This window comes from Budorcas taxicolor, chromosome 11 (genome assembly GCF_023091745.1).
Source record: "Budorcas taxicolor isolate Tak-1 chromosome 11, Takin1.1, whole genome shotgun sequence".
Lineage (NCBI taxonomy): Eukaryota > Metazoa > Chordata > Mammalia > Artiodactyla > Bovidae > Budorcas > Budorcas taxicolor.
In genome coordinates, this window is record NC_068920.1 from 35,516,217 (window position 1) to 35,539,215 (window position 22,999).

A 22,999-nucleotide genomic window follows, 5' to 3' on the forward strand; every position below is an offset into this window, starting at 1 on the left:
AGTGGCCCCAACATGACATCTGCTTCTTCTGTTGTGTCTGAGACTGTGGGGAGCAGGCTGTCTCCTCCGGGAATGGCCCGGAAAGCCACAGCAATATCGACAGATACCAGCAGGACCTTTTGCTGGGGGACCAGCTGTTGGAGGACTTGCTGAAGGAACAGGCTTTGTTCAGTTGGTCTAAGACTCTGTCAGCTGGAGTGACCTTCCGATGGCAGGTGATACATATGCTTCTGGAGTCACTAGTGAAACGGAACAATCCACTGTGAACTGGAGGGCATTGCTACAGGCAGGTGGAAGGAGGGCAGGGCAACTGACCCCATTTTACTCTGACATTTGCTTTTGAAGAAACTAGAAAGGGTAGACGAAGGCTGATTAGGAGGTGGAAGCGCATGACCAAGAAAGGTTGTGAAGGAAGTTGGTTGCTTCTTCCCTCGGTATCCGAGATCATCCTATAGTGAGTGCAAAAAACCTGCTCGTAGGAGTGAAGATCCACAGGGGGAAGTGAATATGCGAGGGAGCACAGAACAGGCAGAGGTGACGGCAAATATTCTTTCTCTTGCCTAAAAAGCAAAACAAGGGGAATTCTGGAAATGTAGAAAGCTGGCAATGGCACCCCACTCCAGTACTCTTGCCTGGAAAATCCCATGGACGAAGGAGCCTGGTAGGCTGCAGTCCATGGGGTCGCTAAGAGTAGGACACGACTGAGCGACTTCACTTTCACTTTTCACTTTCATGCATTGGAGAAGGCAATGGCAACCCACTGCAGTGTTCTTGCCTGGAGAATCCCAGGGACGACGGAGCCTGGTGGACTGCTGTCTATGGGGTCGCACAGAGTCGGACACGACTGAAGCGACTTAGCAGCAGCAGCAGCAGGCTTGTATTATCCCTGACAAAATTCCAGAATGAATTATTAATCAGATGGTTTGTGAGTCCTCAGACATGAAAGTAACAATCTGGGAACCGATTCGCAAGGAACAGGATAGTGTGGGAAACCAAGTTCGTGTCCTCTCTGGTGACATTAGCAGAGATTTACAATGGCAGTGGCGAAACTACTCTGCTATTAAACTATTCTGCCCACTCCTCTGCTCCCACCTCCAGTAGCAAAAGAAAGGGTCTCGCTGCAAAGCCCGAAATGCCCTGGCACAGACATAGAGTTGCTTTGAAGTCAGGGGTTTCACTTGGAAGGTGAATTTTGCATTCTACTTCCTCATATTTCCATAGGTATCTAAACATCACATCATATTTTAATTAAGAAGTTAAATTGGTTTTCTTTTCTTTACTGAATCTTTGAGTGCAGCCAACATTCCAGGAGCAAATGCTGTGGCTTTGTCTACCCACTGGATGACGGCTCATCTAAATGGATGTGTAGCTACGTTACAGGCTCAGATTCCAAATATATCTGAGCATTGGGTCCACATCAGTGAGATGACCTGGAACAACAATGAATGTAAATTCCCACACTGACATTTCAACAATAATACCGCCAACATCCCTACCACCCAAAACTAACAACGGCTGACTTTATCAGCCACTTCCAAGTGCCAGATTCTGTACAGATCCGTTTGTTGGCTTCATTTTGCTCCATCCCCCAATACCTTGCTTTATTTAAATATATTCAGCTTTAATTGGAGGGTAATTGCTTTACAATATTGGTTTCTGCCCCAATACCTCTTGAAAACATGTTCTTTATGATTAGTAATTTCATTTTATAAACATGCTTTATAAACCAAAGCTTAGAGAATCATGTTTTCACAATGTCAGATGGATGGTAGATATCTGTTTAGGGATTTGAATCTAGTTGGTCAGCTTCCAAGCCTCAACTCCGCATGCTAATACTCCTCAGAAAATTGTCATGGCTCTGAGACTTCGAGTTCACTGTCGTCTTAATTTAAGCTTGAAAGTGAAAGTTAGTCACTTAGGTGTGTCTGACTCTGCGACCCCCTGGACTGTAGCCCACCAGACTCCTCTGTCCATGGAATTCTCCAGGCAAGAGTACTGGAGTGGGTTGCCATTTCCTTCTCCAATTTAAGCTTGGGGGGCTACAAAATGAATACAGTATTAAGTGCCATGGTGGAGAGGGCTTAGGTAAGGGGAGAACACAGCCTCAAAGGGCAGCCAAACTGGGCTGCACAGTGTTAAAATATTGACACTGTACATAGTGGGTACGGGAGTCATGTCTTGGATGGACATGGAGCTGAGAATATTCTAGCCTGAAGACAAGGAGATTAAGTAGGTGTAATAGTTATCCTGCTCATTACTTCTAACAAAGTGTGGGAGAAACCATTTTGACATTGATTTGAAAAAAATATAGTTTGACATGATAGTTTCTCAAGCAGTGACCTTTTGCCCTTTTCATCACCAATCCTGGTCTTCCCATGGGATTGGCCATCTTGGCCGTGATACTCCGCCTCAAAACTTAGGAGTACTGCTCTAGCAGTTGGGACCCCTGGAGCCTCATCTTGGAGCTGTCATACTTTTTGTGTTTGACTTCATGCAAATCCTTAGGTCTCTTTGGGTTACACTTTTCTGATGCCTCTACCTACTTTACTGGCTGAAATGAGATCATACATATGAAACTGTTAAAAAGTGTAAAACATCATGCGTTATTATAACTAATCATCTAGGAGCTAGTTGCAACAATGCCTAAAGCCAGGATTATTCTCGAGCAAGTATCACACCTGTTGGGGGCCATACCCTGCAAACTCCATGGTCTCCTTTCCTCTGGACCACATATTTTTAGACTTTCTGTAATGCTACACTGCTGTTTTTCATTTTGAACCCACTCTGGTTTCTCTCCTTAAAGCAAGAGGACTTTTAAAGCAAGAGACTGGTAATATAACTGGCACATATATCGAATCTCCTTAGTCTGGGCTGTTAAGTAAGTTTAATTAATTTACTAAGTTAATGTTCCACTGCTAGCAACAGAGACTCATTGCCATCAGCTGGGGAGAGGGAATTGAAAGCCTAAATGAGCTCATTTTTTCACAGTTGGAATTAGGGACCAGTTAGCCAGTTGTGTGGGTTTTCCAATTTCTCCATCTGCCCTGGGGGCATTTAGCAATTCACTCCCCAAACAGAGTGTAAGAACAGGAAGAGAGAAGGGGTAAAGAAAAAAAGAAAATTTTTCCCCAACATTTGCTTCCATTTTTGGAACTGGAAGTATTATCTGTGTATTGCTTGTTCGGTTGGGCTTCGAGAAGCTTTTGCTAAATGTGCCTGATAGATCTGGAAAAGAGAAAGGCCTCAGTGAAAGATATTTACCATGTGCATTTTCATTGCAGGGTGTGCAGATAAAGGGAAAACAAATAAACAATAAAAGAATGGAAACAAAATTACAGAAATTTGCAAAATTTGACAAATGGTGGCCTGTAGTTGCCACAAGCTAATGGCTTGCAATGATTAATAAGAGTAAAAATAATTGCATTTCATTAAGATTGATGACACCCCATTTAACCTCCCCTCTCGTTTCAGCCCTAAAGTGGAAAGAGATGAAGTTCTCATCTATAATAGCTCCTGTACCATTACCATGGAAACTGAGGCAAAGATGGAGTGTGAGACGCCTAATCAGCCAATTACCGCCAAGATTACTGAGATACGGAAAAGCCGGGGCCAGAACACTCAGGTATAATCAAATCTTTTTTACAGACTGATTCAAACAGCTCAAATTAAATTTGTAATATTGTGTACATTAAAAAAACAATTTAGCCCAAATGGCAGCGATATATAATATTAAATGCTCTCAAACTTTGAGGAGCTGGTCTAATGCACAGCATCTGAATTCATAGTTAGCTATGGTTAATCATATATTTTCTCAAAAATAAATGAGTGCTGCCTGGGCTTTTTTAAAGCAAATTCTGAGCAGATAATCTCAGCATTTTGTCCTGCTTTCCATGAGCACATTTGAAAGAAGCTCTCTGTGGTTTATTTCTCCATGAAATAAACGGCCTACAATTTAACCAAGCCCTTCTGGAAGGTTTCCAAATCACTCAGCCATCTTCGTTTGGTGGGATGACAGTGTCTGCTGGCCTGTCCCGTTCATGTGTGTGCCGTACAGAACAAACAGAGTAGAAACTTCCACTTCTGAGAGGATGACATGGAAATTAGGACCGAAGAGGGAAAGGGTCTGCAGGGTCATCTGGCCCCGCCTCCCTCCTTCATCTATCCATTTTACATCATCTTAGCCACCCCTCCAAGGGGCTCTTGTAAGAAGGTGTTCTTAAAAGTCCCCAGTGAGAAATTCCACAGCCTCCCAGGGAATTTTTGAAAATTGAAATCAGAGGCGAAGCGCTCTTTGGAAATATATCAGATAATCTTTTACGACTCTCTGGGCTGCTCATGGTACACAGATAAAAAATAATATTTATTGAGCACCTACTCCCTTAGGTGTCTTTCTTTTTATGAAAGCGATCCTCAGATCTTCCTCTTTTGTCTCTTTTATTGGGACAGACCTTTACTGAGTGCCTATTAAGTGCCACACAGGGTCGTAGATCTTGTAAATGTTGCTCAGATGAAGGCTCTGCAATCCCAAACTGTACTTCCTGGGTTCGTGAGGCGTGGTTTTCTCTAACTTCTGGGCTGGTGCTGAAAATGCGTGCTATGATAAGTAACGTGATTTTTCTGTTCCCTGTCTGCCTTCCCATCTCCCCTTCACCCAGCCCCCCAGGATCTCCCTGTCCAACCTACCTCTTCCCAGGCTTCTCATGCCCCTTTCCTGAGCCTTCAGGTGGTTGTACGGGCTGTCACTTCCTTCACCGTGTCTGCCCACCGCCCCCGCTCCTCCACCAAACGCACCTCTTCCTTTCAGTGCTTCAGTGCATCAACAGCTTTAATTCTTCATCGGCAGCACTATGGTCCCCTAATAACAGACTCCTCTTCACGCCAGTGCCCCTTCTCAGCAGCTGGCTGGCAGTGATGTCTCAAAGGTTTACGGTAGTGAGCGAGGCTGCTAAATTAGTCTCGAAATGTAGGAAGAGAACTGTGGGCTGAAGACTAGCTCTGGGACGCTGAGCAATCCTGAAGACTTTCTGGGCCTCTGTTTCTGCCTTGGGAAATAAGCTGGGTTGTTGGTCTGCTCATCTGAACAAATGTGGTGACAGAGGAGGAGGCAGGTACAGAGAGGAGGAGGCAGGTACCGCAGGAGTGAGGAGTGGGCTTTGAGCTGGACTGCTGGGGCTGGAACAGATCCCTTGCTCCCTGGGGGACTTCTGGCAACGTAGCCCCTCCGTGCGTCAGTTTTCTTGTCTGTAAAGTGGGGATAATAATGGTACCTGCCCGATAGGGTTGATGTGAGGATTCTAGTGTGCGAGCTGCTGTGAATTGCATCTCACACATAGTCAGTATCCAGTGTTGGCTGTTCTTGGCTGTGCTGTTTGCTAGTTTTAGTGCAAGAAAATGAAAGAGGATCATTTCTCTGTAGCGTTCACTGCTTTGACCAGAGGATTTCACTTAGATTTCTCTGAATTTTCTATTATCTCAAAGACTAACTTTGAATTGTTTTTGAGGACTAGATGTCTGTCATCTTTAAATATTTATCTTCCCTTCCTACCCCTTTGGTAACCGTATGTTTGTTTTCAATGTCCATGAATCTGTTTCTGTTTTATAAATAAGGTCATTTGATCCTTTTAGATTCTACATGTAAGTGATATCATAAAATATGTGGCTTTCCTGTCTGACTAACTTCACTTAGTGTGATCATCTCTAGTTCCATCCATGTTGCTGTGAATGGCATTATTTCATTCCTTTTTATGGTTAATATTCCATTATGTGTTTGTGTATATATATACATATATATATATATATATATATATACCACATTTTCTTTATTTGTTCATCTGTTGATGGACATTCAGGTTGCTTCCATGTCTTGGCTATTATAAATAGTGCTGGTATGCACATTGGGCTGCTTATATCTTTTTGAATTAGAGTTTTCATTATTTCTGGATTTATCTGGAGTGGGATTGCTGGATCATGTGGCAATTCAATTTCTAGTGTTTTAAAGAACTTACATACTGTAATCCATAGTGGCTACACCAGTTTATCAATACATTCCCACTAACAGTGTAGGAGAGTTCACTTTTCTATCTACCCTCTCCAGTGTTTATTATTTGTAGATTTTTTGATGGCCATTCTGACCAGTGTGAGGTAGCACCTCATTGTACTTTTGATTTACGTTTCTCTAATAATTGGTGGCATTGAGCGTCCTTCTCTTTTCCCAACCCACTTGAATATTTTGCTGAAATGCTACTTCCTGGATGAAGTCTGTCCTTCCCACCCTATTTAAAGTTACAACCCAGTGCTTCTTACTCCATGTGTCATACTGGCAATTTTCCTTAGTCTATTCCGTTTTTGTTCCCCTAGACCTTGTCACCTGCTAACACATTATGGAAGGTAACATGTTATTATTACATAAAATAAACAAATAAGTTCTGTTTATTTATTGTTTAGTGTCTGACTTTTCTTGCTAGAATATGATCTCCAGGGAGGCAGAGTGTTTGTCTGCTTTGTTCACTGGTTTGTCCCAAGTATCTAGAACAAAGCCTGAATCAATTGTACAAACAGACAATATGTAAATAAAAATAAGAACAGTTAAAAGAAACCGTCTCACATGTTCCTTCTCTAATTGCATCCCCTGAAGATTCTGTCTGAAAGAAGGCACACACACACACACACACACACACACACACACATACACACACAGGTATAGATATACCCGTTTGCACACAAAGGTGTTATTGTGTCTCTAATATTGTTCTTCAACTTGTATTTTTAAAAAACCTATTGACAGTCTAGGATATCAGCTCCTGAAAAGAGGCACCTTGTTTTGTGGCTTCTGTTTCCCAAAGCTTAGAACGATGTCTAACACAACAGCAAATCCTCTTAAAGTTTATTGAAAGGACAAATAGATTTATAAATGAAAGAATGCGTCATGGTCATCTTCCCATTTTAGCATAGGTACATTTTTCTCTTCTTCAGAAAATGTTGTATTGCTATGGTACATCAAAACAAGAGAAAAGATGTTAGGAAAAGAGAAACCCAAACATCTAAAATGTTGCTGCAAAACGCAATAAGGTGCCATAACAACCAGCAGTTTTGAAGAATTCCTGAAGGATAAAGAGTGGGTTGCATTGGATGGGTAGAGAAATCATAGCAGGATAAACATGATGCAAAGTCAGTTTAGAGAAAACTGATAAAAAGAGTCCACTATACTTTTCAGTGGAGTTCCCAGAGAAATTCCAAACTTGAGAGTCCAGCAGGGCAGTTATCAGAGTGACTAATGAAAGAATTGCTTCGGAGAACTGCTAGGGCCTTTTCCCTCACTTTTCCCTCTCTCTCTTTTTCTCTTTCCCCTGGTGGTTCTGTGGCTCTCAAGATGAAGTCTTAAGAGTGATTCATAAAGCAAAAAAAAGGATTATTTTCTTGGGGACAGGAGTTGGGTGTGGTCCTTTGTGGGTATCAGTGTCTTTTTTAAACTTGGCCCAACCCAAGGCGACTCTGAGATTCCAGGACAGACTCAGGGAGAGAAGGAAGAAAAGGGTGGGGAAAGCCACGTTCTTCTCATTTCTGCCTCTGAGGAATCCTTTTACTTTCCCTCTACTCATCCAGATGTTTCACCCAGTAATTTCCGTTGTGCTAACTTGAAGAGGTTTCTGTGAACATCTGATCTACCACATCAGTGGAAAAAGAAGTCAGAAACAGTGCTGTTAAAGTTATCTGGCAGGTGATTTTAAACCTAGAATCCTATACCCTGTACAACACTATTTGGAATGGAAACAAAATAAAGACATACACGCTATACAAAATTTAGACAGTTTATCACCCTTGTGCATGCTCTGAAAAATGACATGCTCAGGCAAACCATAAAATGAATCCAAGAAGATGGAATGAGAAAGAAACTAATGAAAGAAGAGCATGAAAATAGCAAAACCAGAGAAAAACAGTTGTAAATATGACTGCGAAGCTTAATATAGTTAAGAAAGGACTCGTAACCAAACAGAGGAAGGGACCTCCCGTGTCAAGGAGATAAAATAAAAGGAGGACAAAAAACAGAAGCATAAGCACCCTTCTTGATAAAGTGAGGAGATTTTTGTAACACAAGGACAACACGTCAAGATGGAAAGTGTATGGGAAATGTGGATGAATTCATGGGGAATAAGAACATAAAAATTAAGTTCCTGCAAAGGGACATTTAGATAAAAAACAGGACAGTTTGCCCCACTGGACCCTAGAATAGCTTTGGATTTAGATAAATTTAGGTACCAGGAAGGAGCTTCCCTAGTAACTCAGCTTGTAAAGAATCCACCTGCAATGCAGGAAACCCCAGTTCATTTCCTGGGTCAGGAAGATCCCTTGGAGAAGAGGTAGGCTACCCACTCCAGTATTCTTGGGCTTCCCTGGTGGCTCAGATGATAAAGAATCTGCCTGCCATGTGGGAGACTTGGGTTTTATCCCTGGGTTAGGAAGATTCCCTGGAGGAGGACATAGCAACCCATCCCAGTATTCTTGCCTGGAGAATCCTATCGACAGAGGAGCCGGGCAGGCTACAGTCCATGGGGTGGCAATGAGTCGGACACGGCTGAGTGACTAAGCACACATGCATGCGTGCTCACACACACACACACACACACACACACACACACACATATCAGGAAATGGACAAGAGTCTGGAGGGGTTGTTTGAAATCTCTAAAGAGTAGCTAGAGCCCAGGACATTACTGCTGGCAGACCCAGTCTGACATCTCTTTACCACTCCTTCCTCCAGGAAGCAGAGACATAATGGACATACTGATGGACATACTGAATTAGTGAGGTATTAATTAGGTGCTTGATGGAAACTATTAGGTTCCAAATAGGAAAAGGAGTACGTCAAGGCTGTATATTGTCACCCTGCTTATTTAACTTATATGCAGAGTACATCATGAGAAATGCTGGGCTGGATGAAGCACAAGCTGGAATCAAGATTGCTGCGAGAAATATCAATCACCTCAGATATGCAGATGACACCACCCTTATGGCAGAAAGTGAATAAGAACTAAAGAGCCTTTTGATGAAAGTGAAAGAGGAGAGTGAAAAAATTGGATTAAAGCTCAACATTTAGCAAACTAGGATCATGGCATCTTGTCCCATCATGTCATGGCAAATAGATGGGGAAACAGTGGAAACAGTGGCTGATTCTATTTTTGGGGGGGCTCCAAAATCACTGGAGATGGTGACTGCAGCCATGAAATTAAAAGACGCTTACTCATTGGAAGGAAAGTTATGATCAATCTAGACAGCATAGTGAAAAGCAGAGACGAGACTTTGCCAACAGAGGTCTGTCTTGGAAAGGCTATGGTTTTTCCAGTAGTCATGTATGGATGTGAGTTGGACTATAAAGAAAGCTGAGCACTGAAGAATTGATGCTTTTGAATTGTGTTAGAGAAGACTCTTAAGAGTCCCTTGCACTGCAAGGAGATCCAACCAGTCCATCCTAAAGGAGATCAGTCCTGAGTGCTCATTGGAAGGATTGATGTTGAAGCTGAAACTGCAGTATTTTGGCCACCTGATGTGAAGAGCTGACTCATTTGTAAAGACCCTGATGCTGGGAAAGATTGAAGGCAGGAAGAGAAGGGGATGACAGAGGATGAGATGGTTGGATGCCATCACCGACTCAATGCTCATGAGTCTGAGTGAACTCCGGGAGTTGGTGGATGGACAGGGAGGCCTGGTGTGCTGTGGTCCATGGGGTTGCAAAGAGTCGGACACAACTGAGCGACTGAACTGGAATGGAACTGTCCAGCACAGGGGAGGAGGGGATGGAGACTACAAGATTTCCAAGTTGGAAGATTGTTTATCTCCCCCGACCCCCTACAAAAATTTTTTTTTTTTGCCCCCAGCTCCATTATCCTGGTAATTCAAATTCTATTCTTTCCAGAAAGGAGACTGGAAGATACTTTTTTTTGGAGCTAAAGACCCATGGATTTGGACATTTGGAAGCCTTATGATGTCCCACTTACACAGATTGTCCACTTCAATTTTTAGTGCATTGCTCTTTAATGTGAACAGACCGACTTCTGGTTTTGACCACAAGAGGGTGATGTTTTAGACTTACCCACCTGCTGGGTTTCCCTGGTGGCTCAGTCGGTAAAGAATCTGCCTGCAATGTGGGAGACCTGGGTTCAGTCCCTGGGTTGGGAAGATCCCCTGGGGAAGGGAATAGCTCCCACTCCAGTATTCTGGCCTGGACAATTCCATGAACTGTATAGTTCGTGAAGTTGCAAAGAGTCGGACACGAGTGAGAGACTTTCACTTCCACTTCACTCTCATCTGATGTACATGACTATAAAACAAGTTAGAATATATTTCAGGCTTTGGATAATAGACACAAGGCTGTGATCCTTGAGAGAAGGGAAACACGCAAGGAGAGCAAGCAGCTTTCTGTCTGGGGACCCTATTCTAGACACAGCATAGGGAGAGAGACCTCAAGCAGAGACAGACAGCTTCCCTGGGCGGGGGGTCATCGGAAGCTGGAGCTCAGGGCTGCTTTTGTAGGGAGGAGCCATGGAAATGGAAGTGGGGGTGAGAGGGAGAAAAAATATTTAATGAGATAATGGCCCATTTTTTCCCAAATTTGATAAAATACAATCCCACAGATCCAAAAAACTTGAAAGTCGCTCTATTGTGTCTGACTCTTTGCAACCCCATGGACTGATATAGTCCATGGAATTCTCCAGGCCAGAATACTGGAGTGGGTAGCCTTTCCCTTCTGCAGGGGATCTTCCCAACCCAGGGATCTAACCCTGGTCTCCCGCATTGCAGGTGGATTCTTTACCAGCTGAGCCACAAAGGAAGCCCAAGAATACTGGAGTAAGTAGCCTATCCCTTTTCCAGCAGATCTTCCTGACCCAGGAATAGAACCAGGGTCTCCTACATTGAAGGCATATTCTTTACCAACTGAGCTATGAGAGAAGCCAAAAAGCTTAATGAATCCGAATCAGAAGAAACATTAAGAGATCCATTACTGGATTTTTCAATAATGTTAAGATATTAATGTTATAATGCTAAGATATCCATTCTAAGTTAATATTCAGAATCAATGCAATTCCAATAAAACAACCCAACTTTTTATTCTGGTAGCAATTTCCAAGCTCATTAAAAATTTCTATGGAAATGTGATGAATAACCAAATATACCTTTGAAAAAAGCAAACTTTGATGAGTTACCCTGCCTGATTTCAAGTCTACTGTAAAGCTATGGTAATCAATCAGAGTTCTAGGCAAGATCTCATTTGAAAGCAGTGCTCTATTGCCAGAAGTATGTTTGAATACTCTTACTGCAGTGTTGTGGAAACCAGGGAAGGGGAGAGACTGAATGAAGGGGTGATGAGGTGCTTCAAAAGATAATATGATTAGAAGGTCCTTAGGAGGAGTCTGGTGGGCTGCAGTCCATGGGGTCGCGAAGAGTCGGACACGACTGAGCGACTTCACTTTCACCTTTCACTTTCATGCATTGGAGAAGGAAATGACAACCCACTCCAGTGTTCTTGCCTGGAGAATCCCAGGGATGGGGGAGCCTGGTTGACTGCTGTCTATGGGGTCACACAGAGTCGGACACGACTGAAGTGACTTAGCAGCAGCAGCAGCAGCAGTGATGCTTGAGGCTGCAGGATAATATCGATGGGGAGGAAAACCAGATTTTGTGGGGATAAAGAGTAAGTGAGTGGTGAGTAAACACAGCAGGGGTGCAGATCACAAGTAGGAAGAGGAAGGACAGATGAAGACTGAGGGTGGGCAGCCAGCCCCTTCCTCATGCCAATACTCTACCTCAATATCATTGGCACTAGGGATGGTTTCTTTTCTTTCTTTCTTTTTTGGTATTTTAATGTACTTTATGTATAATGTCATTAAAAAATAGTTTTCATTGGAGCATAGTTGCTTTACAATGTTGTGTTAGTTTCTGCTGTGCAGCAAAATGAATCAGCCATATATGTATACATGTATACCCTCCCCTTTGGACTTCCTTGAGAACATACTGTATAACAGCACAGGACGTTCTACTTAAGGCAACTGTGGTGACCTGAAAGGGATGGGTTCTTATGTTCAAGGCACTTTGATTCAAGAGGGGATCTTTAAGGATGTTACTTGATTTGACTAGACAGAATCTCTGCAGGTGTCTCACCCTGTTCATTCTTCTGTGCGTGTGTGTGTGTGTGTGTGTGTGCACGTGCGCTCAGTAGCTTGGTTGTGTTCATTCTTCTAGTGACTACAAAATAAATTTCACGTGCTCCTGATGTTAGCTGGTGGAATCACTGCCATTTATTTTAGAAATATTTATATTTTAAAATGCACTGCAATGCCTGGATTGCTATTAAAAAAAAGTAAGGCCCCACTACTGAATTTAACTCCTACTTTCTGTTTAAGGACATTCTCCTGGAAAATTGATGCAAAACAGTGACGTGACAGGCTTTACATTTAGAAAAATAATGTGTGTACCTAATTCGAGGCTAATTTGAAAACCTGCTTTCTGTTTCCTAATGATTTTGTTTCTTCTGTTACTGAAACCCCATGGCACTTTCCCACTTTTGTCTCCTTTCTTTTCCCCTCCTTTTGGTCTTTTTCCTTTCCTTTTCTTTTTTCCCCCCTTTTCTCTCTTCTCCTATTACTTTCCCTTCTCTTCTCTTCTATCCCCTATCTCCCCGTCACTCCACCCCTTTTATTTTTTTCTCCCCTTTCTTCCTTTATTCCCTTTAAATCATCTCTTTTATTCAGTGTTTATCCTCAGGCTGTGTGCCTTTTCAGGAGATGCTTTAGGAAGTAGGGTTGAGCTGTTAAGCTTAAGGGCCTAATAATTAAGTAGTAGTCGCCTTCCAAGATGAATGGGTATTTAACTGATTTTCCAGAGTTGTTCCTTTTTTTTTCCTGCATACAAAACAATTTGTTTTTATTAGAGATATAAAGTCATATAAATTTTTTTATAATCCTATCGCTCAGAAAGACACACACATGAACACTGTTGCCAGGCAAATTTTTAAATGAGAATATTTTTAAATATGAAATATTTTTATAATCCACATTTCATCTTAAATATTTTGTAAAATTTTGATATTATTAAATAATTTTACAGTTTCTCAGGGGTTGCATAGTATTCCATCATTTGGAGGTTCTATATTTTTTTGAGAATTTCTTCTTTTTTAAAAATTAATTTATTTATTATAATTGAAGGCTAATTATTTTACAGTATTGGAGTGGTTTTTGCCACACATTGACATGAATCAGCCAGAGGTGTACATATATCCCCCGGTCCTGAACCCCCCCCCCCCCCCCGCCCCCGACCTCCCTCCCATTCCATCCCTCTGGGTTGTTCCAATGCACCGGCATTGAATGACCTGTTTCATGCATTGAACTTGGACTGGTCATCTGTTTCACGTATGGTAATATACATGTTTCAACGCTATTCTCTCAACTCATTCCACCATCTCCTTCTCCCAGAGAGTCTAAAAGTCTATTCTTTATATCTGTGTCTCTTTTGCTGTCTTGCATATAGGGTCATCATTACCATCTTTCTAAATTCGATATATATTACTGTACTGGTGTTTTTCTTTCTGACTTACTTCACTCTGTATATATGTCACTCCAGTTTCATCCACCTTAGAACTGACTCAAATGTGTTTTTTTTAATAGCTGAGTAATATTCCATTGTGTATATGTACCACAACTTTCTTATCCATTCATCTGCTGATGGACATCTGGGTTGCTTCCATGTCCTGGCTATTATAAACAGTGCTGCGATGAACATTGGGGTACATGTGTCTCTTTCAATTCTGGTTTCCTCGGTGTGTATGCCCAGCAGTGGGATTGCTGGGTCATATGGCAGTTCTATTTCCAGTTTTTTAAGGAATCTCCACACTGTTCTCTATAGTGGCTGTACTAGTTTGCATTCCCACGAACAGTGTAAGAGGGTTCCCTTTTCTCCACACCCTCTCCAGCATTTATTGTTTGTAGACTTTTTGATAGCAGTCATTCTGACTGGTGTGAGATGGTACCTCATTGTGGTTTTGATTTGCATTTCTCTGATAACGAGTGACATTGTGTATCTTTTCATGTGTTTTTTAGCCATCTGTATGTCTTCTTTGGAGAAATGTCTCTCTAGTTCTTTGGCCCATTTTTTGATTGGGTCGTTTATTTTTCTGGTATTGAGCTGCATGAGCTGCTTGTATATTTTGAGATTAATTCTTTGTCAGTTGCTTCGTTTGCTATTTTCTCCCATTCTGAAGGCTGTCTTTTCACCTTGCTTATAGTTTCCTTCATTGTGCAAAACTTTTGTTTAATTAGGTCCCATTTGTTTATTTTTGCTTTTATTTCCATTACTCTGGGAGGTGGGTCATAGAGGATCTTGCTGTGATTTATGTCAGAGAGTGTTTTGCCTGTGTTTTCCCCTAGGAGTTTTATAGTTTTTGGTCTGGATTTAGATCTTTAGTCCATTTTGAGTTTATTTTTGTGTATGGTGTTAGAAAGTGTTTTAGTTTCATTCTTTTGAGTTGTTCCTTCTAGCTAAGGATGTCCTGCAGTTCTGCAGTCAGTTTGCTTCACAGTAGCCTCCTCCACCATCCAGTCCTCATCTGTTTTGAGCCCAGGAAGGCTTTGCACCATTTTGAAGGGAGATGGGCCACCTCACTTGCTTAGCTTGTGGGCAGAAATATTTTATGTCTAGGGCTTGACTCTCCAGACCTCTCTTTTCCCTTGCCTTCATGATTAAATGGCAAGGGAAAGGGGCCAACTTATAGAGGAAAGCTGGTCCATCCTGGAAACTTGCCAACATCTATAATGGACTTTGGGTTGTACCCATGAGGATTTGGGGCTGTTTGTTACTGCCTGTAATCTAGCCAGTCCTAGCTATAGACTAATGACTGCATCACTAACCTTTAGCCTGGTGACTGATACACTGCATTCCACATGGTGCCTTTAGGTCTTGTCTGTGAGTCCACGTAGAATAATTTCCACATAGACTGATAATCCTGACTTATGTTGTCAGTGGCAGGGACGACAAGAAACTCCTGATACGGGACCATTAGGCAGAGCTTGCAGCCTTCTGGGAGTTAGGAGGGTAAAGCCAGCCTCTTTCCAGACCCTGTTTCCCCACTTTCCTCCCCATTCATTGGTGATGTGCTTCCATTCCCACCTTCGTGTCCTGAAGATTTTCTGTGGAATTTTCTGTGCTGAGAAATTAGGCATCATGTTTTGCAGTGTCGTTGCAAGCTGTGGAAGTGTGGGGGGATATGTGGCCTTTTTCCCCCATAACTCTACCCGTGCTGAATCTCATCTATTTCCTCCTGAGAATCACTCTGGAACATTATGTGTGGAGAAGATTTGTTCCAGTGGAGCAGATCTTCTTATCTATAGTCTATAATTCATATCCATAACTCTGTGGATTCCATGTGTAGGTATTTTTCCACACACTCATGTACTTTCATTTCTTTCTTATAATTTTACTTAAAAATCTTATTATGAAGATTTCAATCACAAGGGAAGAAGAGCATGACTCAAATGGACTTAAGTCATAAAGCAACTCACAGAATGGCTCATGGGACAGGAAAACTCATTCAGGAGTCATAGGTGTAGCCTGACCCAACAGTTCTGTGCTCACTTATGAAATGGCTCTTTCTCTGTCTCTGTTCTGCCTTCTGTGGGGCCAGATTCAACCTACAACTGCCTTTTCTGTGGCCAAAATGTGGTTACCAGTAGTATTCAGGGCTACTTGCTCCCCTATCTACACTGCATGTGAATAAAAGGGTCTTTTGTGGGCACAGTTTCAGAAGGAGCAAGTTTCCTTTCCAGAAGCCCTCAGCAAATGTCTCTTTATGACTCATTGATCCAAACTGAGTTTCTTGACCTTACTGCCCTATGCTCAGTGGTACGTTTTGCTGGCTATTTTTGGCCAATTATTGTGGGTCTTGTAACAAAGTCAGTGCCATCCCTAACACCTGGGTGAAATATGACAACAGTGATGGCTGGAAGGAAAGATCTAGAACTATTGATGAAGGGAAACTGGAGAATGACACTAGAGGCCAACAATTGACCTCAATGGCTTCGCTTTTCTTTCTCTGGCTCTAAATGAAGCCCTCTTCCTCTGATTCTCCTCACTGATCTTTTGTGATAAACTCAGGCATTGCTGTTGCATGGAATTTTGACAGAGGTGAGAACAAGGTGCCAATATGGGATCTGGCTAAGTGAAAAGGAAAAGAGCGTTTGGTAAACCTCCCTTTAAATTCCATAGAGTGTTTGCTTTTAACAAGCAAATGAGAACGCATCATGACCACATAAAACACACATACCTCCAGTAGCCTGCAGGACCTCAAAACCTGTAATGTGTTTCTTTTGTGATGTGAATCTTGCTGATTCAAAATGACAGGAGTTGTTTATATGATGTACCGCCTCCCACTGGGGATGGCTCATCATTCAGTTCTAACCTTCTTCTAATAATAAGGAAACAAGCAATCTAGGGAAATAAATGATCTGTTTGAGTGTTTGTTTCTCATAATGGGTCTTCCCAAACACTTGGCAATTATTAATTAATCCTCTCAGTGCCCCTGTGTAATGAGTATGTATGTATACAAGAGGTGGGGTAGACATAGTCAACTGACCAAGGCCCATCCATGAATTAATGTCAAAAACAAGGACCTGGACTGTTAGGCTCACAGTTCCAGTACCAGTCACCTTAAAGCAGTGCCAATTAACTTCTTTTCCTTCCCAGAGGGGAAAAATATGCACGGCCAAGCAGAAGCAAATATATTTTGTTCTATTTCTGCTTGGCAGCAGTGAGTATGCATTCGAAGGAAATCATATGCTGACTTTACTAAGACATCGAACAAAAGCAGCAATGTGGCCAGCAGAGAAGGCAAGGTACTCCTGCACTGGGATAATGAGATTATCGTCCTCACTCCTTCTCAAACATCATTTACTGACCACTCTCAGGATGCCAGCCATTGTATTAGTCCCAGTATAGGAATGTCACATGGTCCCTTTGGGAGATAACAGAAGACTTTGAAACTATGTAGGACTTGGATAAAATAATTTGGTCACCTTCCAAAGGGTTTTCTACAGGTGAAAAAGATGCAACCCCTACCTTGTGAAACATTCTCTTCAATAGGGGAGATATAAAAGCCCAATAATTATGCTATAAACAAAAATGTAATAAATGTGGTAATAAAGGTATTTGTATTTTACTGTGGAAAATTGGTGAGGAACAAAAAATCTTCTGGATGGAAAAATCAGCACCTAGAAATCCCTGTAGGGTGTGCCATTTTTATCTGGGCCCAAATTTATGAGGATTTAAAGGATAAGGGGAGAAGAGAAAAGGTTTACTAGTGAAGAAATGAGTTTTACAGAATCCCAGGGGTGGGAAGACGTGATTATTATATAAGTAATTGTATTTGGCTGGAGTGTAAAGTTTGAAAGGAAGTAAAGGGGAGAAGAGTCCCTGGGAACAAAGGTTTAGAAACATAAGCCGTTCTGAGTGTCAAACTAAGGAGTGTGGATTTAATCCACGTGGAAATGTAGGACTGTTCAACACTTTGTAAATTTTGTGGCTGCCATTTTGTCTCATGAAATGTCCCTTAGATCTCATATCAGGCTGAGAACTGCTGGCTGAAGTATGGCCCGATGTCAGGTTAGCCCTGACACTTGTAGCTCCTGTTCTCCTGCGGCTGAAAGGCCAGTGTTCGTGGGGTAGTGCTGAGGCACGAGCCCGGGAAATGAGGCACCAGGAAGCGGCAGCTGAGAGAGGGTTGAGGATGGGGGTCCTGAAGGCAATATGGGGAGATGTCCCCATGTCTCACTGAGGTACAGGAAAGCACACGTGATTCTCTTTGGTGTTCTGGATTTCTTTGAGTTGCAGGGAGCAGCCTGGGACCAGTGGTTGGCCTGAGAGCTGATGACCTGGGTCCTAACTCCCGGCTTGGGTATCACCTACCTATGTGGTTCTGGGCAAGTCCTCGGGAAAACCAGTTTCCTCATCTGTAATGAGCAATGGGACCAAGTCAGCATTTTCTAATGTGAGTTCTCTGAACAACTAGCAACAAAGAATAACCCATTAGAAAAAAAGAGTCTGTGATTGAATACGTTTGGGAAACGCTGCACGCTCACTTGTGTGCTGGGCATCATGAAGTCCAGCAATATGTTAAAGGGAGGCGGTTTCATTCTGTCGAACTTACTTTTCCCCAGACTTCTCTGCTCACAAGAATCTGACTTATTTCTTCCTTCCATGCAATACCCCTTGGCTGCCTGTAGAACATCTGGGGAAATTCTGGAGTAAGTCATTTTAAGGAAAGGTCTGTCTTCACATTCTCTGATCCTGTGTTAACTGTGAAGGTTTCTTCTCAGTTTTGGATTTTACAAATCCGAAGGAAGTCTTCTCCTCCAGTCTGATTGAGGGAATTCCTACCTGTAATATAGGATTGGCCATCACCCCTCAATCAACTTTCAGAATTGAGGCAAGAAGTTTTTTAAAAGTGTTTTTTAAAAATGCTTTGAGATCCTTGAGGAAGGAGATCCCTGGTGGATTTGTCATATGACTTCATTAGAAACGTTGTATGCTAAGAAGCCTTTGACTTCACCTTCTAGTTTGGAATCATCATATTTCTAACGTTACTCTATTAACCAGGAAAGAGCTGAGGGATTATTTTTTTCTTCTTCTCTCTCTCTCTCTTTTTTTTTTGCATCTGTATATAATGTAATTTAACCTAGCAAAAAAGACACTGATTGTCTGTCCCACAGGACTTAATTAACTCCCAGCTTCATGGTGAGCCGCAGAAATAATAAGAAAAGGAAAAGTTCGGGTGTTCCATACCTGTCCACTTCTACCTCTGGTGCATAATGAGATGTCAGGAGAGGTGACACTGATGAGATGTGTAAAACATGCTGATTGCAGGAGGCGGCCAGCTGCCTGCTCAGCTCCTGGGAACCCTGGCCAGGCTGGAGGAACTGCGGACCCAGACAGCACTACTTTTCTTCAGATGACAATTTCCAGCATCCTTCCCACTCACCACACTGCCATCTGAGCAGTGCTTTTGTTAACCTTTAACTCTGCCTTCTGCACCCTGGTCGGATGTTATGACAATTGTCATGGGGCAGATGTTATGTTTATTAAGCTGCCTGTAGCAAATCCGGATGAACAGTGCAGGGTTCTACCAGCCAGCCCTCAGGGGAGCCCATTAAGAAATTGCAGGGCTAATAAAAATCATGCTGGATGAAATTGCAATCCTCTGGTGCCACTCTTGGATGGGTTGAAACTGGTTTTAAATTTTCATGGGGGCAAGGACTGAAGGTTTGAACTGGGTCCCTTGTCCCAGTAGCCCTCAAAGTTGCACCTTCCTAACTCAGACTAAAAAAGTGCAGAGAGAGACACGCTTGCCTTTCTCTTTGTGTGAGGTTTCTGTACATTTTAGCTAGGAATTCATGAATGTTTCTTGCATGCTAGCAATGGGAGAGGCTCTGGAAAAAAGCCTCACTCTGCTGAGTGGCATGAAATCTGGCCAGAGTTCAGGTCCTCTAGCTTCATACTGGTTGAAGCCTTCAGCATCCAGGCCTGAGGTGGGTGGTGCCTGGAAAACGCAAGGGAAACAATTTTCAGTTCCTCGTCTTGGTAAAAGTGTTCTAAAACTTCCCTGTCCTGGTAGCTTCACGAAAAGGAGATTCTGTAGTTTTCTTGGAGAGCCATTCCAGCACAGTAATTCATCTTCACCCTGTATCCCATCCAGTCCACGGGTCACGGTTTCAGAAAGGAGTTCTTTGTTCCTTTGCGGACTCTGTTTTGCTTGTGGGCTTCCCTGGTGGCTGAGACCTTAAAGAATCTGCCTGAGCTGTGGTACATATACACAATGGAGTAGTACTCAGCCATTAAAAATAATACATTTGAATCAGTTCTAATGAGATGGATGAAACTGGAGCCGACTATACAGAGTGAAGGAAGCCAGAAAGAAAAACACCAATACAGTATACTAACACATATATATGGAATTCAGAAAGATGGTAATGATGACCCTCTATGCGAGACAGCAAAAGAGACACAGATGTGTAGAGGGAGACTCTGAGGGAGAAGGGAGAGGGTGGGATGATTTGGGAGAATGGCATTGAAACATGTATACTATCATGTAAGAAAGGAATTGCCAGTCTATGTTCAATGCAGGATACAGGATGCTTGGGGCTGGTGCACGGGGATGATCCAGAGAGATGATATGGGGTGGGAGGTGGGAGGGGGGTTCATGTTTGGGAACTCATGTACACCCGTGGAGGATTCATGTCAATGTATGTCAAAACCAACACAGTATTGTAAAGTAAAATAAAGTAAAAATAAAAATTAAAAAAAAAAAAAAGAATCTGCCTGCAATGCAGGAGACCTGCCTTCAGTCCCTGGGTCAGGAAGACCCCTGAAGAAGGAAATGACTACCCACTCCATTATTCTTGCCTGGAGAATTCCAAGGACAGAGGAGCCTGGCGGGCTACAGTGCATAGAATGGCAAAGAGTTGGACTCATCTGAGCAACTAACACGTTCACTTTCTTCTGCTTTTAGAATTCACCATTTCATCTGGGTAGATAAATTGTTTTTAAACGTTAAAATGAAACAGCCAAGTTTATAATTGCTGTTTGGGGAAAGACTGAAGAAAATGGAAGGAAAAACGTAATAGGGAATTTCAGTAGTAGGTATGATACCATCTAGGGTGATACGTTCTGTATTTTCCTGAAAGAAGCACTACTGAGGGAAGGAGGTAACACTGACTGAATACTGACTTCTTGTCAGGGACTGAGTGAAGTCCTTTATTTGAACGACCCGTTCAATCCTCAGAACAGAGCTGTGACATGGTTACTATTATTATCTCCAATTTTGTTTGTTTGGCTGTGCCATGGGCATGCAGGATCTTAGTTTTCTGACCAGGGATTGAGTCCATTCCCCCTACATTAAGAACAAAGAGTCTTATCCACTGAAACACCAGGGAAGTCCCTACCATCTCCAATTTACAGATTCATAAAGACTCAGAGAGGTTCTGTAGTTTGTTTCAGGACTCACAGCAGGTAAGTGGCAGAGCAGAGACTCAAGATCAGAAGAATTCCAGAGCCTGTACTATTACTAAAATAATAATTTTAATAATAATAGAGTAGTCATTTAGCAATATTACTAAATTAATAATTTTTAAAAAATAATTTCAAGAAATAAGCAAGGAAAGCTGTTCTCTTTTATAAGCAATTCTCAAAAAAAAAAAGTGAAGTTACAGAATAAATTTGTGGAAGTGAATCTCTGGGTAGTGGAGAAAGTACGAGTATATGAAAATGTACCTCTCAAGCTTCAACCTTGGCTGGGAGCATGGGTCTACTTCTGCCCCCTCACCCACTATGGCACCTTCAACCCCGACCTTCTTGTGGGCATTACCTTACCACTAGTGTTCTAGATCCTTCTAATGAGATTTTCTGCTTCCTCTACCCTCCTGCTCTGACAGTGATTTCACTGGACATGCTCTTACGTGGACTTGCATTTGTTTATGCTGGTGGGGGCTTGATATTTATATTTTATAACTACTATAGAAATAAAGGTTTATTGAATGAATACATGAGTGAACATCATTAAAGCTGATGATCACCAGATAGAATGTTATGTGTACTTAGTTGCTCAGTTGGGTCTGACTCTTTGCAACCTCATGGACTGTAGCTCACCAGGCTCTTTTGTCCATGGGATTTTTCAGGCAAGAATACTAGAGTGGGTTGCCATTTGCTTCTCCAGGAAATCTTCCTAACCCAGGGATCGAACTCATGTCTCCTGTGTCTCCTGCGTTGCAAGCAGATTCTTCGCCTGCTGAGCCATCAGGGAAGCCCACCAGATAGACACCAGGTCTCAAAACTTTCATTGTGAAACTTTCAGAACCTGTTATTGAGACTGGAGACCTTGGGGAACACAGAAGCATCCTACTCTTACCAAAGACATAAATTATGCAAAGAGTGATTTACTCAGAAAGGTCTTCCAAGTTCAGAGGAAGGCATTTGGCCTTCCAAACAAGAATAGTTTTGCCATTTGCCAACTGTGTTTTCCTGAAGGTTACAGAAATAGAGATCTGGAAATTCTCTGGAGATCCAGTGGTTAGGAATCTGCCTGCCAGTGCAGGGGCATGGGTTCGACTTCTGTTCTGTGAAGATTCCACATGTTGTGGGAGCAACCTAGCCTGGGAGCCACAGTTACTGAGCCAGCATGCCTTAGGGCCCATGCTCTATGACGATAAAAGCCATTGCCTTGAGAATTGCACACTGCAATTGGAGAAGAGCCCCTTCTTGCCACAACCAGAGAAAGTCCATGTGCAGCAATGAAGACCTAGTGCAGCCACAGATAAATACATAAACAAATAAAAAAATGAAAGAAATAGAGATCTGCTTGATGGGTGATTTTTTGTGATATCTTTCTGAACTGTTTCATTAAGTTTTGATAATGTGGGCAATATTTAGTGGAAATGACTAATTTCTGCAGTACAGAGAAAACATTATAATTTCCTTTGCCATGCTTATTATCTTAGTGAAGTAATTAGAGACTAGACCTGTAGTTCCAGAACATTCAGCTTAATTTTCCTTTTTTTAATTTTCTAGGAAATGAGGCTTTTTTTTTTTGCTTTTATTAAAAAAAATCTTTTCAAGTTCTTTTTATTTTTATTATTATTTTTTAATATTTATTTATTCAGCTGCACCAGGTCTTAGTTGCGGGACTTGGGATCTCTGATCTTCACTGCGGCATGTGGGATCTTTTAGTCACGGCCCTCAAACAGTTAGTTGCAGCATGGGGGATCTAGTTTTCTGACCAGGGATTGAACCAGGGTCCCCTACATGGGGAGCATGGAGTCTTAGCTACTGGACCAACAGAGAAGTCTCGAGGCAATGTGTCTTGTAAGCTAGATTAGGGGTGATGGGTGCTATCGTGGGGGACACACAAGAGTCATAATTTTTAGGCACTTCCCAATATCACAATGCACCTAATTCCCATTTCTGTCTTCCT

At 42.2% G+C, this 22,999-nt stretch overlaps 1 protein-coding gene across 1 annotated transcript in view; it reads left to right on the plus strand.

Moving 5' to 3' along the window:
- Positions 1–22,999, plus strand: part of PKHD1 (PKHD1 ciliary IPT domain containing fibrocystin/polyductin) — a 448,252-nt gene that overhangs the window by 76,066 nt on the left and 349,187 nt on the right. Inside the window, exon 34 of the mRNA XM_052647828.1 lies at positions 3,472–3,622. Within this exon, the coding sequence (XP_052503788.1) occupies positions 3,472–3,622 (151 nt within the window). The remainder of the gene's footprint in view (positions 1–3,471; positions 3,623–22,999) is intronic.